This window comes from Girardinichthys multiradiatus, chromosome 24 (genome assembly GCF_021462225.1).
Source record: "Girardinichthys multiradiatus isolate DD_20200921_A chromosome 24, DD_fGirMul_XY1, whole genome shotgun sequence".
Taxonomy (NCBI): domain Eukaryota; kingdom Metazoa; phylum Chordata; class Actinopteri; order Cyprinodontiformes; family Goodeidae; genus Girardinichthys; species Girardinichthys multiradiatus.
In genome coordinates, this window is record NC_061816.1 from 7,258,119 (window position 1) to 7,273,876 (window position 15,758).

The 15,758-nt window shown below is 40.9% G+C and overlaps 1 protein-coding gene across 1 annotated transcript in view; it reads left to right on the plus strand.

Annotated features, from left to right (window-relative positions):
- Nucleotides 1-7,384, plus strand: part of LOC124861720 (kinesin heavy chain-like) — a 20,785-nt gene extending 13,401 nt beyond the window's left edge. The window contains exons 19-25 of the mRNA XM_047355646.1: nt 1-39; nt 1,125-1,226; nt 1,314-1,374; nt 3,008-3,079; nt 3,167-3,271; nt 3,491-3,707; nt 4,178-7,384. The exon at nt 1-39 is cut by the window's left edge and continues 77 nt beyond it. Coding sequence (XP_047211602.1) covers nt 1-39; nt 1,125-1,226; nt 1,314-1,374; nt 3,008-3,079; nt 3,167-3,271; nt 3,491-3,707; nt 4,178-4,263 — 682 coding nt within the window. The 3' untranslated portion in view covers nt 4,264-7,384. The remainder of the gene's footprint in view (nt 40-1,124; nt 1,227-1,313; nt 1,375-3,007; nt 3,080-3,166; nt 3,272-3,490; nt 3,708-4,177) is intronic.
- The last annotated feature ends 8,374 nt before the right edge of the window (nt 7,385-15,758 follow it).

Consider the following 15,758-nt stretch of genomic DNA (forward strand, 5'->3'; position numbering starts at 1 on the left):
GATCAAAGACAAGCAGAAGATGCTGGACGAGCTGACAGAGTGAGGAAACCTCTATAAACCCAAGCAGAAAGAGAGAAAACCAAATAGAGCCTCACTTTGTAAATAAATCATGAGCTCAGACTTCAGGTTTAATATCCTGTGTCATCCATCTGAGGCTGCTGAATCAGTGGAAATGGTTTTTCATACATTTATTTCAACCACTTACACTTCAAACTATCTTCAAGGACGGATTGAGCAGGAGATGGAGCTCAGGAGATGTCAGTTTCTGGCTTCAAAGTCAGCTTCAGTGTGAAGCTTTTCAAAGCCAACATGGCAACACCATCAGAAAATACTTTTAACCATTTTTTTATGTGTGAATCTTCCATGATGGCATCTATTATTCATACTTGAACCACAGTAGGAGGAAAGGTGTGTGGAAGTCAGAACCATCTACCCTCTGCCTGTCCAAACTATCTGAACGAGCTGGGTTTAACCAATAAAATAAAAATCGCCATTTCTGACCAATAAACTCCTATCTGTTATTAAACCCTAAACGAGGAGGTAAAGATCTTCCTATTCTTCAACTAACCACATCTAAAGAAATGTCCAACATATTTTCAAACTGAAACCGAGCTGTGTCCCCTTCATGTAAATCACTTTATTAGCTAATTACTGTGAGATAAAAACACTTTGGTTTGCTTTGGAGCTTGAAGATTGAACTCAGCTTAAACAGAAATAGGCTTCTGGTCCAGATTACCTCTGTTTCACAAGGTTTTGAATCCTTTCTGTTTTATTATTCAAGCATGCGGTGGTGGTATTATGGTCTGTAGTTGCTTTAGTTTGTCCTTAGAGGGACAACAGATACCTCCCTGAACAACTTCACCTTTGATAAACATAAATAAATGCAAACCACATCCATGTTCTAGTTTTCTGCTGATAAATGAGGCGTCGCCTGCGAGCTAGTGCATCTTTCTCATTCTCTGTAGAACAAATCAAGCATACCGAAATGATTTTGACCGTCTATTTAAGCTGCAGACCCCTGCAATATGTCTTTATAACCAATGTATGCATAAATTTAACTCTCCAACCTTCAGGATTTGCTATCTTGATTAACGTATTTTAATTAAAACTTGTTTCTCTCCCAGTCTAAACCAGGGTCTGTTACTGGAGCAGGAGAGACTCATGTCGGACAATGAAAAACTGAAGGCTGAGGAACAGGAGAAGGATTCAAAGTTGCAGAAGCTTATGTAGGAACTATTAAACATCACCTTGTAGTCATATTTAGTATTGTAAAGTTTAATTCATGATGGTTTGTCTTGTGTTTCTGTCCACAGATTGTTGAATGAACACAGAGAACAAGCCAGAGAGGACCTGAATGGGCTGGAGGAGACTGTGGTGGGTGACGTTCTGAAAGTTTCTGAGCTGTTATAATGAAACCCTGTTCAGATAGCATGGAAATATGTTTTGGGGAGGATAATTTATCACGATTCCTAAAGTTCAAGACATTTGAAATTCTAGGGTCCCCAGTAGTTTTCACTCTTTCTAAAATAGGAATAAATAAGAAAGGAAATGTGCAAAGACACAAGAAGGGAAGGAAATGAAGGACCTGAGGATGATCAGCTCAAGGGAAGGACAAAATAGAAAGCAATAGGAACACAAAAATTAAGGAAGGACACAAGAAAGGAAACAAGTAAGATTGGAAGGACACAAAAGAAAGGGAAGGACAGATGACTCCAGTAAGGAAGAGCAGCTGACACAAGAAAGAAAGGCGACAGGAAGGACATGAGGTAAGAGCGATATAGGGAGGGAAGGACACAAGGTAGGACAGAAGGATGCAAAGATGGACAGAAGGAAAAAATGAACAAAAGGTAGAAAGGAGACAAGATAGGACAAAAGGAGGGAAGGAAAGAAGAAAGTCAAGAAAAACACAGACAATGTAAGATGAAAGGAAGGACACATGGAGGGAAGACAGATGGAAGATATTACGGAAAGAAGAAGAATGAAATAAGGAAGGAAGCACATAAGAAAGACAGAAATAAGGAAGGACTATAGGAGACAAAAACAAGACAATAGGAAGGAAGGAAGGACACAAGCATGAAAGAGAAAAAGGAAGCTATGATTTAGGGACAGAAGGTAGAACGGTAGGAAGGATGGGAGGAAGGAAGGAAAGAAAAATTTAGACAATAGTTTATTAAATAAAGTCTGTAAATACAAATATTTTTCCATGCTCTCTTTTCATTTTCCATACTTTTCCAGACCTGGAAAATGCTACAATTGAATTCCATACTTTTCCAGTCTGTGTAAGAGCCGTAGGAACGCTGAATTATGTCTTCATATCAAAGATCAAAGTTTTACCTGACAACCTTGTTTCTTGCCTTAGACACCAGACTGAGGGGTTTACTGTTTGTTTCTACCTCAACCTCCAACAAGCTAGTGTTTTAAGAACAAACCTTTAAATATGTACTATTTATCTCACGTCCACAGGGTGGATGATTTTCACCAACCCTGAACCTCTACGTACAACATGGCCGTCCTGTTTCATTAAAACATGATGATAGCCGCAGCAATGAACTGTTAATTGCTCTTGTTACGGTTTGCGTCTCAATAAATCAATCTCAACATCTATCTGAAATAACGCTATTGTTTAATTTAATATACAGGGTATTCTAGCAAATACTGTAGGGTTGACCCAAATCTGCCTGGAGACCACACATAAGAATTTCTAATTGGTTGATTTTTAAAAATGCAGATTCCTCAAATATGAACATTTGGACCAAAAACAATGACTCAAGCGTGATTTTCACCTTCAATATTTAAAGTAGAAAGTTTTGTTTTATTGTGAAATTGATTAAACATGGATGTACCCAAATTAATTCTATTATTCTTTTATATTTTTGAAAAACTTTGACAAGGGAAAAACGGAACAATTTCTTTAATAGAAAGAGGCAAACCAAATTTTTGGTTGAAAATCCACACAGACAGACCAGAAAGTTCTAATCTTCATCTGATCTTCATCATCTTTCTTCAGGCCAGAGAGCTGCAGACTCTACACAACCTTCGCAAACTCTTTGTTCAGGATCTCACAGCGCGAGTTAAGAAGGTGAATCTTCTAGTTGTTTAACCTTAAAACAGCTGCTTTGGTGTAATATGTTGTGCTGATGCTCTGACCTTTTGCTCCGGTTTGAAGAGCGCCGAGCTGGACTGTGAGGAGGGACTCGGGAACATCGCTCAGAAGCAGAAAATCTCCTTTCTAGAAAACAACTTGGACCAGCTCACCAAGGTCCACAAACAGGTAAACTGGAGGACTTACTTAATTAATGTTGTTAGGTGAATTATAAAAATCCCGGGCGAGCCCCCAATTGTTTTGACCCGGCTCAAAAGGCCACAACAATAAGTAAAGTAGAGCATGTGTGAAAGGTCTTAACGATCAATTTATTTAAGTTAAGATCAGAGTTTCTATCATGTGGTTTGGTCGGGAGTCAAATCACTGGTTTACGCCGTGCGTCCCCAGCTGGTGCGAGACAATGCAGACCTTCGCTGTGAGCTGCCCAAACTCGAGAAGCGTCTGCGGGCCACGGCCGAGCGAGTCAAAGCTCTGGAGAATGCCCTGAAGGAGGCCAAGGAGAATGCCATGAGGGACCGCAAGCGCTACCAGAAAGAGGTGGACCGCATTAAAGAGGCAGTCCGAGCAAAGAACATGGCCAGGAGGGGGTATTCTGCACAGATCGGTGAGTCCTCTCCCTTCGACTGTTACACCACGCTTACAAAATGCTGCTTCATAGCAGAAGTTGCACCAGAGGAAGCCGTGCAAGAAGCAAGTGATTCATGATAAAGTTTTAAAGCCCAGTTTTACTGTTAATGCCTACTCTTACTTTATCCAGTCTTTGTAACCTTTAAAAGGATTAGACACTTGGTTCATAAAGTATAGTTTTATACATTTTTCAATCCTGTTAATTCCTTAAACATGCTTCCAAAATAAAGTTCTGTGTTTTACATATTTAAACTTGATTTAATTAAAGACAGAGCTAGACTTTTGATGGAGCCAGCGTCTTTATTGTCTGTTTGCTTTAATTGGTTTTTGACGTCCAATCAATGTTTTAATGCTTTTACCTTTTATTTTCATTAGAGGTTTTTACTTCGCCTTGTACAAAATGACAACATGTCAGTCGGTGAACATTTTTATTTCTCTGGGTTTCAGCGAAGCCCATCAGGCCGGGCCAGCATCCAATATCGTCCCCCATCATGAGCACCATTAGAACCGGAGGAATCTACACTCACAACTGAGACAGTAACAGCAAGTAAACCTGTCAGGGCCTTTGGTTCTTTTCATGGTACAGATACATGCTTAAAGGACATATATCATCATTTTTACAACTTCTGCCTTCCTGTTGTGTTCAGTGAGTAGTTCACGATAGTGATATTTCTATAACTAAAATAAAGGAATATTTTAAAAAGCACGAAGGTTGCTGAAGAGTGATGAAGCTCCATTTAGAGTGCTGAACTCGGGAATCAATGCAAAACACGATAGCCAACGAAGATAAGAGTAGAAATAGCAAAGTTTCCACCTCGAATTTGACTTCATAAAGCAAAAGTGATATAGTAACATAAATGAAGACATTCAGGACATGGATATAGTAGTTGTCTTGCAATTTTACAACTGCGGGTTTGATTCCAACTTTCTCCTCCATTTCTCCCCCTTCGGCAAGGCACCTACCCCTAGTTGCCTACCGTTCTGTGTATTGGTGTATAAATGTGTGTGCGTTCTGAGAATAGCTTCTGTGTAAAAGCACTTTGAGCAGTCAGGCGCTATGAGTCCACCTGCAGTTATTGTTCTCACTAAAAACACAATGTTCGGCCCGAATATGTCATTTCAAACTAATGCTAAATGTGCTGGATGAAAGAGTTTAAATTAAAGTACTTATACTGTCGGAGTTCAGCAGCAGTCAAACACTAATTCGACTTAGACTTGGAGAAAATGAAATCTGAACCGGAATCTAATTTTGGGGTCTAAACGAGATGGAAAAGGCATTTATTAATTTAACACAATCATGACGACACGAAAAACTAAAACTTACTGTAAAAGAAAGCATTTTTTTGTGTTAAACTTTATGCTCACAAACAACAGCTGTGTTTCGGTGATCTGGCTGTTGACTCACTCCTTGAGTGAAGAGCCATCGTCCACGTTTCCTACATAGATGGTCTTTGTAGCAAAAGTACTCGTTATATTATTTTCTGTGTTGCCAAGAAGCGGACACATATCCTTTTGACATGCTTATTGACAATGGTTTTTATGAATAAAATCATCTGGATTTATATAAAACAGTATTCTGTTAGACTCTATGGATCCAGATGACGCATCATTATGATTTATTTATGTTTCATAATTTCAATATTTATAGTTTTTATGGTTCTAAAATATGATGATAAATGTCCTTTATGAAAATGTAAAGTAGTCAAGCCACGCCCCGTTCCTTGGAGCACCACAGCCCAAATGTTCTCACTTAGAGAAACAAAAAGAGTTTTCTGAATCTGATCAGACTGACGTTCTTCATGTTTCGACACCAGATGCTTCATGTTATATGCCTTTTATGTAGTGATTACTTTGGTTATGAATATTCAGAATTGTACAACAAATTTCTTTTTAAAGTAAGAATAAACCCGCTCTACATTTTTGTAAGAACCTTTTCCTGGAATTCCTAAAAAGAGTTTTAATTCCAGACCAGTAGCTGACAATAACTTGCAAATTAAACACATGTCAAAAGACAAATATAATATGGGCCCCATATGTAAATATTGCCTTTTTGTGTGTTTGCGCCCCAAATGAGCTTGGTTCAGGTTGGATGGCTATTAAGTGGTCCAGGACTTAAAATGTGCATCTTTTATGGGACCCATTTCTGTTGACACATATGGGAAACCCCACTTGGGCACCCTATGTAGGTCTTGGCTAGGTCTTGAATTGATAATGACTAAATTAGCTAAAACACATCTGTATACCTATTGCAGCAGTTAACAAGTGGTCATTATGTAACCCAGTGCAATTTTTCCGCCCATTTCCTTCCCATATGGGCCCCATGTGTAAATGTGCTGGGTCATTTACGGAGATAATTTAGTGTTCTGTGAAATATGCCTTTTCATGTCAGTTGGTTAATTATAAAGCCTGTATGTTTAACTGTTTCAGTAGAAATGCACTATATATCATGCAGGTTTTGCTAATTTTTTTCTGTAATGATACCCTTTCACCTCCTCTGGGATTGATCAGTCCCTACAGAGTTACTGCTCACGTTTTCACAACTAACAACCAGGAAACAAAAAAGATGACAAAACTTTAGATATTGTGCCAATGTCCAGAATTCCAAGACTTCACCATGCAGACATTAGAGAGACCCAGAAGGACAATGACCAGCCAATCAGATGTTCTTTAGACTTAGAAAGTGGTGCAGACTTGTTATAATATCTCATCTGTGACGCAGGTTGGGATTTTAGTGCTCGTCCTCAACTCTTATGGTGCGTTCACACCAAACGCGATTTCTGCGAAAGGCCAATTTACATGTTATCCCTATGTAGAGGCGTGTTCAGGAGCGGAGCGGCGCGGTGCAAAGGACGCAGAGGGCACGACGCGGAAGGCGCGGCAAGCGAAGCGGGAGCGGAGTGGCGCGGCGCGATGGACGAGTTGAAAAATCTGAACTTTTTCCTAAATTCGCGTCGCGTCAACCAATCAGGGACTGGATGTGGCTGTGACGTAGGGTGAAAGACCGCAGCGGAGAAGAAGCGGTTGTCCGTGAAGATGGAGGACAAAATCATAGTGGCGGTGTGCGGCAAGCCTGAGTTGTATGACTCAACTAATTATTACTACAGAGACAAGTACAGGAAGGACCTGGCCTGGGGAAGAGTCAGTGAGGAGACTGAAGTAGCAGGTAAAACTTTAAAATAGCGCCATTGTACTACTGTCTTTTGGCTAATTTATATCGGCACGTCCTCCTATTTCATGACGCGGCAAAGCGTTGCCACTTGTTGCAGAATGCCAACGCGGAGTTCACGCGGAATGTGAAGCGGGCAAAAGCACACAAATGAGGCGACAAATTCGCAGAAATCACGTTTGGTGTGAACGCACCATTAGGAGATCCTGATGAATCAAAATAGAAAGAAGCAGAATAAAACAAAATGTACATATTTCACAGAAACACATATTTCTGTCCAACCCTTTTATTTGACCAAATAATGGATGTAAGTGCATGGATGAGAGCTTGTAACAAAGGCATGTTCAGGAAGAGCCGTACAGATATGTTCTGCATTTATGTCATTGTTCTAACGTATGGGATCAGTTTGATTAACTGACTGCTTTGTTTTCTTGACAGATGCATCATTTGTCTGAATATACCTGCAAATAAACGTATATTTAACTTCACTTTTTTGTCAAATAACAAACCTGCTTGTCTTGTGATAGATTTTTGTTGATGTCCTTCACCTTAATTCAATTCAGTTTTATTTATATAGCACCAATTCACAACACATGTCGTCTCAAGGCTCTTCACAAAGGGTTTGGAATGGTGCGTGGTTGTTGGGGAGGTTAGATTAAACTACTGAGTGTTAGAGTTTGGACATTTTATGGGCTATGTGTAGGGGTTCTAAGTAAAATAATAAACTGAGAAAGTTTGTCCATCTAGAGCCCACTGGTGGCCATTGTTGTACTAAAGACCACAAGGATTGGGGGTATCTCTCTCTGTCAGACGGATTATAACCAATGGAAAAGAGAAGGGGTCGCACAGGTTGCAGAAATCGAGGGTGTGTTTGCACCTCAACCATAACTGAGCTGGTTTAGGCTAAACTCCCCCTTACTCCATCCAACAGGGAGGGAGGAAGACAAGAGGTATATGGAGTTAATTTCCTGCCAAAAGGTTGCACACACAAATAAAACTTACGTTGCACACAAATAAAACTTATTTCACAAACTGTCCTCAAACGTTGCACTCAAAATAGAATTTATAAACTGTCCCCGTGTACAACATGGTCTCTGCTCACATACGAAACAGCCTCTCCTCGCCTACGAGTCAATTCCACACCCCGCGGCAAATTTCTGGCAAAAGTCACGGGATACATTAAGACTTGTCATTCTGACTTCGCGACAGCAGGAGGTGCAATCCAGGCAACTGAAACGCGCCGAGAGGATTGGTAGGGTTGGTTTGGCTGAGTAAGACTGATGTGATTGCACCACAGACTGTCCATGAGTTGGCGGATGCTTTAGTCCAAGTCTGGGAGGAGATCCCTCAGGAGACCATCCACCGTCTCATCAGGAGCATGCCCAGGTGTTGTAGGGAGGTCATACAGACACATGGAGGTCACACATAATACTGAGCCTCATTTTGACTTGTTTTAAGGACATTACAGGTCCTTCTCAAAATATTAGCATATTGTCATAAAGTTCATTATTTTCCATAATGTCCTGATGAAAATTTAACATTCATATATTTTAGATTCATTGCACACTAACTGAAATATTTCAGGTCTTTTATTGTCTTAATACGGATGATTTTGGCATACAGCTCATGAAAACCCAAAATTCCTATCTCACAAAATTAGCATATTTCATCCGACCAATAAAAGAAAAGTGTTTTTAATACAAAAAACGTCAACCTTCAAATAATCATGTACAGTTATGCACTCAATACTTGGTCGGGAATCCTTTTGCAGAAATGACTGCTTCAATGCGGCGTGGCATGGAGGCAATCAGCCTGTGGCACTGCTGAGGTCTTATGGAGGCCCAGGATGCTTCGATAGCGGCCTTTAGCTCATCCAGAGTGTTGGGTCTTGAGTCTCTCAACGTTCTCTTCACAATATCCCACAGATTCTCTATGGGGTTCAGGTCAGGAGAGTTGGCAGGCCAATTGAGCACAGTGATACCATGGTCAGTAAACCATTTACCAGTGGTTTTGGCACTGTGAGCAGGTGCCAGGTCGTGCTGAAAAATGAAATCTTCATCTCCATAAAGCTTTTCAGCAGATGGAAGCATGAAGTGCTCCAAAATCTCCTGATAGCTAGCTGCATTGACCCTGCCCTTGATAAAACACAGTGGACCAACACCAGCAGCTGACACGGCACCCCAGACCATCACTGACTGTGGGTACTTGACACTGGACTTCTGGCATTTTGGCATTTCCTTCTCCCCAGTCTTCCTCCAGATTCTGGCACCTTGATTTCCGAATGACATGCAGAATTTGCTGTCATCCGAAAAAAGTACTTTGGACCACTGAGCAACAGTCCAGTGCTGCTTCACTGTAGCCCAGGTCAGGCGCTTCTGCCACTGTTTCTGGTTCAAAAGTGGCTTGACCTGGGGAATGCAGCACCTGTAGCCCATTTCCTGCACACGCCTGTGCACGGTGGCTCTGGATGTTTCTAGTCCAGACTCAGTCCACTGCTTCCGCAGGTCCCCCAAGGTCTAGAATCGGCCCTTCTCCACAATCTTCCTCAGGGTCCGGTCACCTCTTCTTGTTGTGCAGCGTTTTCTGCCACACTTTTTCCTTCCCACAGACTTCCCACTGAGGTGCCTTGATACAGCACTCTGGGAACAGCCTATTTGTTCAGAAATTTCTTTCTGTGTCTTACCCTCTTGCTTGAGGGTGTCAATAGTGGCCTTCTGGACAGCAGTCAGGTCGGCAGTCTTACCCATGATTGGGGTTTTGAGTGATGAACCAGGCTGGGAGTTTTAAAGGCCTCAGGAATCTTTTGCAGGTGTTTAGAGTTAACTCGTTGATTCAGATGATTAGGTTCATAGCTCGTTTAGAGACCCTTTTAATGATATGCTAATTTTGTGAGATAGGAATTTGGGGTTTTCATGAGCTGTATGCCAAAATCATCCGTATTAAGACAATAAAAGACCTGAAATATTTCAGTTAGTGTGCAATGAATCTAAAATATATGAATGTTAAATTTTCATCAGGACATTATGGAAAATAATGAACTTTATCACAATATGCTAATATTTTGAGAAGGACCTGTACATCAAAGTTGGATCAGCCTCTAGTGTGTTTTTCCACTTTAATTTAGTGTGTGACTCCAAATCCAGGCCTCCATTGGTTAATAAATTTGATTTCCATTGATGATTTTTGTGTGATTTTGTTGTCAGCACATTCAACTTTGTACAGAACAAAGTATTAAATGAGAATATTTCATTCATTCAGATCTAGGATGTGTTATTTGAGTGTTCCCTTTATTTTTTTGAGCAGTGTAGTTTGAAGAGAGAAGAACCAAAAGACCAGAGTGGACTGAATGGTTTAGTCAGTGTCGATGACCTGAAGATGCTGTTGGAGGACTTCCTTTGAACTTCTCACTTCCTGCAAATATTCTTCTGCTCTGTATTTTGAGGCTATATGTTCAAACTAAAGAGTTGAGAGGTTCTCAGAGGAACCTTATAACTATATAGTGTTCTCCATTGTGAGATGGGATTGTTGGAGACTAATGATGGCTACAGCCAGGCTTGGACTGGGACAATAATCTAGGCTGGGAATATGATACCATCCCAGCAGGCCACCACCAGTGAATTAATGCAAACCACTAAGACTGAGTACAATTGAGCACACTTTGAATGCACGACATTTACACACATCATCAACTGAATACCTACAAAATAAATGTTTCTGCTGTGATGCAACATTATGTACTCAAATCACATAAACTGAAATTATGCCTGCAGGTGTGTTTTGTGGTTGTAATCAAATATAAAAACGTTGTGTTTGATTATACTTACGATGTTTTGCATTTCAACAGAAATTATTCATAAATCCAATGTATTTATGCCTCAAATGACTTTTTACCTGTTCATTTTTCCTGTTGCACCTTTTTCATAATGTATCACTGTAGTGTTGATCAGTTGGCTCCATGTTTAATTTTGACAGTGGATTTCTAACAAAATAAAGTCTGGTCCAAAATAAAGTTGATAAGGAGCACCAGGTAAATAAATGATGAAGGATGGATGTGAGAGCAAAAAACTACAAGCTCTATTACCTCTGATGCTTTTTCCTAAAAATCTCCAATAACATAAAAAACATTTGCAAAACTAAATAAATAAACAACTATGTATTTAAACAACAATGCATTTAATACACACTTTATAGCTCATCCTGACATGTCAACGAGTTAATGTGAACTCCATCGTTACATCCTGAAACTGGAGGAAACATATTGGCGAAACATTTGCAGCTGTAAAGAACCAAGTGGTTCTAAAAGTGTTGACAGGAGCTAAACACACATGCAGGCCACACTTTTCAGGTTTTGCTTAGTTTAACAGCAGCAAACGAAGTGTTTTTATCGTTGTACTTTGTTTTGGTCATCACATAAAACCCCACTAAAATGCATTGTAATTTGTGGCTTCACAGCATTAAAGCAAAGAAAATATATTGAAATATGTGGTTGTACAGCATGACTTGTGGAACAAACTATGGGGTATGAATACTTCTACCAGTGTTTTAAGAATGACAACTAGACTAAAAAGTGTGGTGACACATTCTTAAAAATATGTTTTCAAACCACTTAGAGGTTTACACATTTTAAAGATGTGTCTCCACAATAGCAGCCTCCATCATTATTACATGGGAGAAGGTTGAAACCACCAGGACTCTTCCTAGAACTGGACCGTTATCTAAACTGAGCTATCGAAGGAGAAGAGCCTTAGTCAGGGAGGTGACCACGAACTCCATGGTCACTCTGTCAGAGGTCCAGCATTCCTCTGTGGAGAGAGGAGAACCTTCCAGAAGGACAACCATCTCTGCAGCAACCCACCAATCAGGCCTGTATGGTAGAGTAGCCAGATGAAAGCTACTCCTTAATAAAAGGTACATGGCAGCCTGTCTGAAGTTTGTGAAAAGGCACCTGAAGGAATCTCAGACCATGAGAAACAACATTCACTGATTTGATTAGATAAAGATTCATCATGTTTGGAGGAGACCAGGCACCGCTTATCACCAGACCAATACCATATCTACAGTGAAGCATGGTGGTGGCAGCATCATTCTATGGGGATGTTTTTCAAAGCAGAAACTGGCAGACTAGTCAGGATAGAGGGAAAGATGAATGCAGCAATGTACAGAGACATCCTGGATGAAAACCTGCTCCAGAGCATTTCTGACCTCAGACTGGAGCAACGGTTCATTTTTCAGCAGGACAACGACCCAAAGCCCACAGCCAAGATCTCGAAGGAGTGGCTTCAGAACCACTCTGTGAATGTCCTGGAGTGGCCCAGCCAGAGTCCACACTTGAATATTGCAGATTTGTTGATTTCCAGTCATGTTTACCTCAGCAGCTGATGTGTGAGAGTTCTACTTCTTACATTGGTGTAGCACTGTTGTGGTACTAATAATGATAAAAAATGGAATGATAATAGTAAACAACAAAGTTGCTTTTCTAAATAATATACAGACTAGATAAAAACAAATCAAAAGGCTAGGAACGACTATTGGAGATGTACGTCAGTAATTAATAACTGGACACTACAAACTGTTTTGGTGCTGGTACCATATATTTGGAAATTTAAAGTGAATATAAACAAACAAAAGAATACCCCAAATATTTACAATTGCAGAATTCTAGTAACATGCACAAGGTTTGTTAGATCAAATATCCAGTAGTTCACAACAAGCTCAATAGAATCCCATTAATATATAGTGCTGGTTGGCACAAGTAGCAACTGAGACACAAATGTAGTCAATTGTCCATTATCAAGGAAGCATATGTGGTGTGGTGTGTGAATCAGTTTGGTAGGACTGAAGGGAACAGAGCACGGCTGTGACAGTCTCCTACCAGACCAGTAGGAAAGGGTTTGAAGGTTTTTCTAGTCCTGGTTGCATTTCAGTAGCTCGCCATCATTTAACCCAGAAACAGGGTCACCTGGCCAATTCCGCTCAATTCGATGCACGACGAACCCGCACTGCAACAGATTCTCTGGCAATTGACATCTGTAGCATGCCGTCTCTCTAGCTTTTCTGCTCACACCTGACTTAGGAAAGCTGAAGCAGGCTTGTATTAGGCCTCATGCAATGCAATTGACTAACTGTGGACATGTGATCTGGATCACCTAACTGACGCACAGCAAGTTTACAATGGTTATGCGTTTAAGGTGGTTGGATATTTCTAAATAACCGGGTTTTTTTTCACCCTGGGTTACATTGGTACAATATCACAATAAACAAACATACAGGGGTTGGACAATGAAACTGAAACACCTGGTTTTAGACCACAATAATTTATTAGTATGTTGTAGGGCCTCCTTTTGCGGCCAATACAGCATCAATTCATCTTGGGAATGACATATACAAGTCCTGCACAGTGGTCAGAGGGATTTTAAGCCATTCTTCTTGCAGGATAGTGGTCAGGTGACTACGTGATACTGGTGGAGGAAAACGTTTCCTGACTCGCTCCTCCAAAACACCCCAAAGTGGCTCAATAATATTTAGATCTGATGACTGTGCAGGCCATGGGAGATGTTCAACTTCACTTTCATGTTCATCAAACCAATCTTTCACCAGTCTTGCTGTGTGTATTGGTGCATTGTCATCCTGATACACGGCACCGCCTTCAGGATACAATGTTTGAACCATTGGATGCACATGGTCCTCAAGAATGGTTCAGTAGTCCTTGGCAGTGATGCGTCCATCTAGCACAAGTATTGGGCCAAGGGAATGCCATGATATGGCAGCCCAAACCATCACTGATCCACCCCCATGCTTCACTCTGGGCATGCAACAGTCTGGGTGGTACGCTTCTTTGGGGCTTCTCCACACCGTAACTCTCCCGGATGTGGGGAAAACAGTAAAGGTGGACTCATCAGAGAACAATACATGTTTCACATTGTCCACAGCCCAAGATTTGCGCTCCTTGCACCATTGAAACTGATGTTTGGCATTGGTATGAGTGACCAAAGGTTTGGCTATAGCAGCCCGGCCGTGTATATTGACCCTGTGGAGCTCCCGACGGACAGTTCTGGTGGAAACAGGAGAGTTGAGGTGCACATTTAATTCTGCCGTGATTTGGGCAGCCGTGGTTTTATGTTTTTTGGATACAATCCAGGTTAGCACCCGAACATCCCTTTCAGACAGCTTCCTCTTGCGTCCACAGTTAATCCTGTTGGATGTGGTTCGTCCTTCTTGGTGGTATGCTGACATTACCCTGGATACCGTGGCTCTTGATACATCACAAAGACTTGCTGTCTTGGTCACAGATGCGCCAGCAAGACGTGCACCAACAATTTGTCCTCTTTTGAACTCTGGTATGTCACCCATAATGTTGTGTGCATTTCAATATTCTGAGCAAAACTGTGCTCTTACCCTGCTAATTGAACCTTCACACTCTGCTCTTACTGGTGCAATGTGCAATCAATGAAGACTGGCAACCAGGTTGGTCCAATTTAGCCATGAAACCTCCCACACTAAAATGACAGGTGTTTCAGTTTCATTGTCCAACCCCTGTATATTACCTTTGGTTAACTGTGAGGAGGAAGCTCTGTTCTCTCACCAAACAGAATCACACCAGCTGTGGAGGGATTTAGGAGGCAATTGGTGTCCACCACTCCTGATGCATGGGCAGCCACATTAAACAGGCTTGCAATATTCTGCATAAGCAACATAATAATTTATAAGTATTTAAAATGGCTCAAACTGTGTTTGCCAGCAAATCTGAACATTTGTTGATATCAGTTTAAAAATGATGAAGTAAATGTTGACAAATAAGTGAAACATGAACTTAAAAAATACAATCACTCACATACCTCTCCTCTCAACTGCTGATATAGACAAAAGGAGCATATTTGAATGATGGACGAACATGCCTCACAATCAGATATACCAGGAAACTGGTTCGTGCATTGAAGACTTCTACAGTAAAGCTTGACAGTTTCAAAAAAGCAGGTGTGATCTGCTAAAATGAATGTTTTGCATTTGACTGTAACTTGTAAGCTTTGATAGTTACCTTGCAACTGATCACAGTACAGGTCCTTCTCAAAATATTAGCATATTGTGATAAAGTTAATTATTTTCCATAATGTAATGATGGAAATTTAACATTCATATATTTTAGATTCATTGCACACTAACTGAAATATTTCAGGTCTTTTATTGTCTTAATACGGATGATTTTGGCATACAGCTCATGAAAACCTAAAATTCCTATCTCACAAAATTAGCATATTTCATCCGACCAATAAAAGAAAAGTGTTTTTAATACAAAAAAACGTCAACCTTCAAATAATCATGTACAGTTATGCCCTCAATACTTGGTCGGGAATCCTTTTGCAGAAATGACTGCTTCAATGCGGCGTGGCATGGAGGCAATCAGCCTGTGGCACTGCTGAGGTCTTATGGAGGCCCAGGATGCTTCGATAGCGGCCTTTAGATCATCCAGAGTGTTGGGTCTTGAGTCTCTCAACGTTCTCTTCACAATATCCCACAGATTCTCTATGGGGTTCAGGTCAGGAGAGTTGGCAGGCCAATTGAGCACAGTGATACCATGGTCAGTAAACCATTTACCAGTGGTTTTGGCACTGTGAGCAGGTGCCAGGTCGTGCTGAAAAATGAAATCTTCATCTCCATAAAGCTTTTCAGCAGATGGAAGCATGAAGTGCACAAAAATCTCCTGATATCTAGCTGCATTGACCCTGCCCTTGATAAAACACAGTCGACCAACACCAGCAGCTGACACGGCACCCCAGACCATCACTGACTGTGGGTACTTGACACTGGACTTCTGGCATTTTGGCATTTCCTTCTCCCCAGTCTTCCTCCAGACTCTGGCACCTT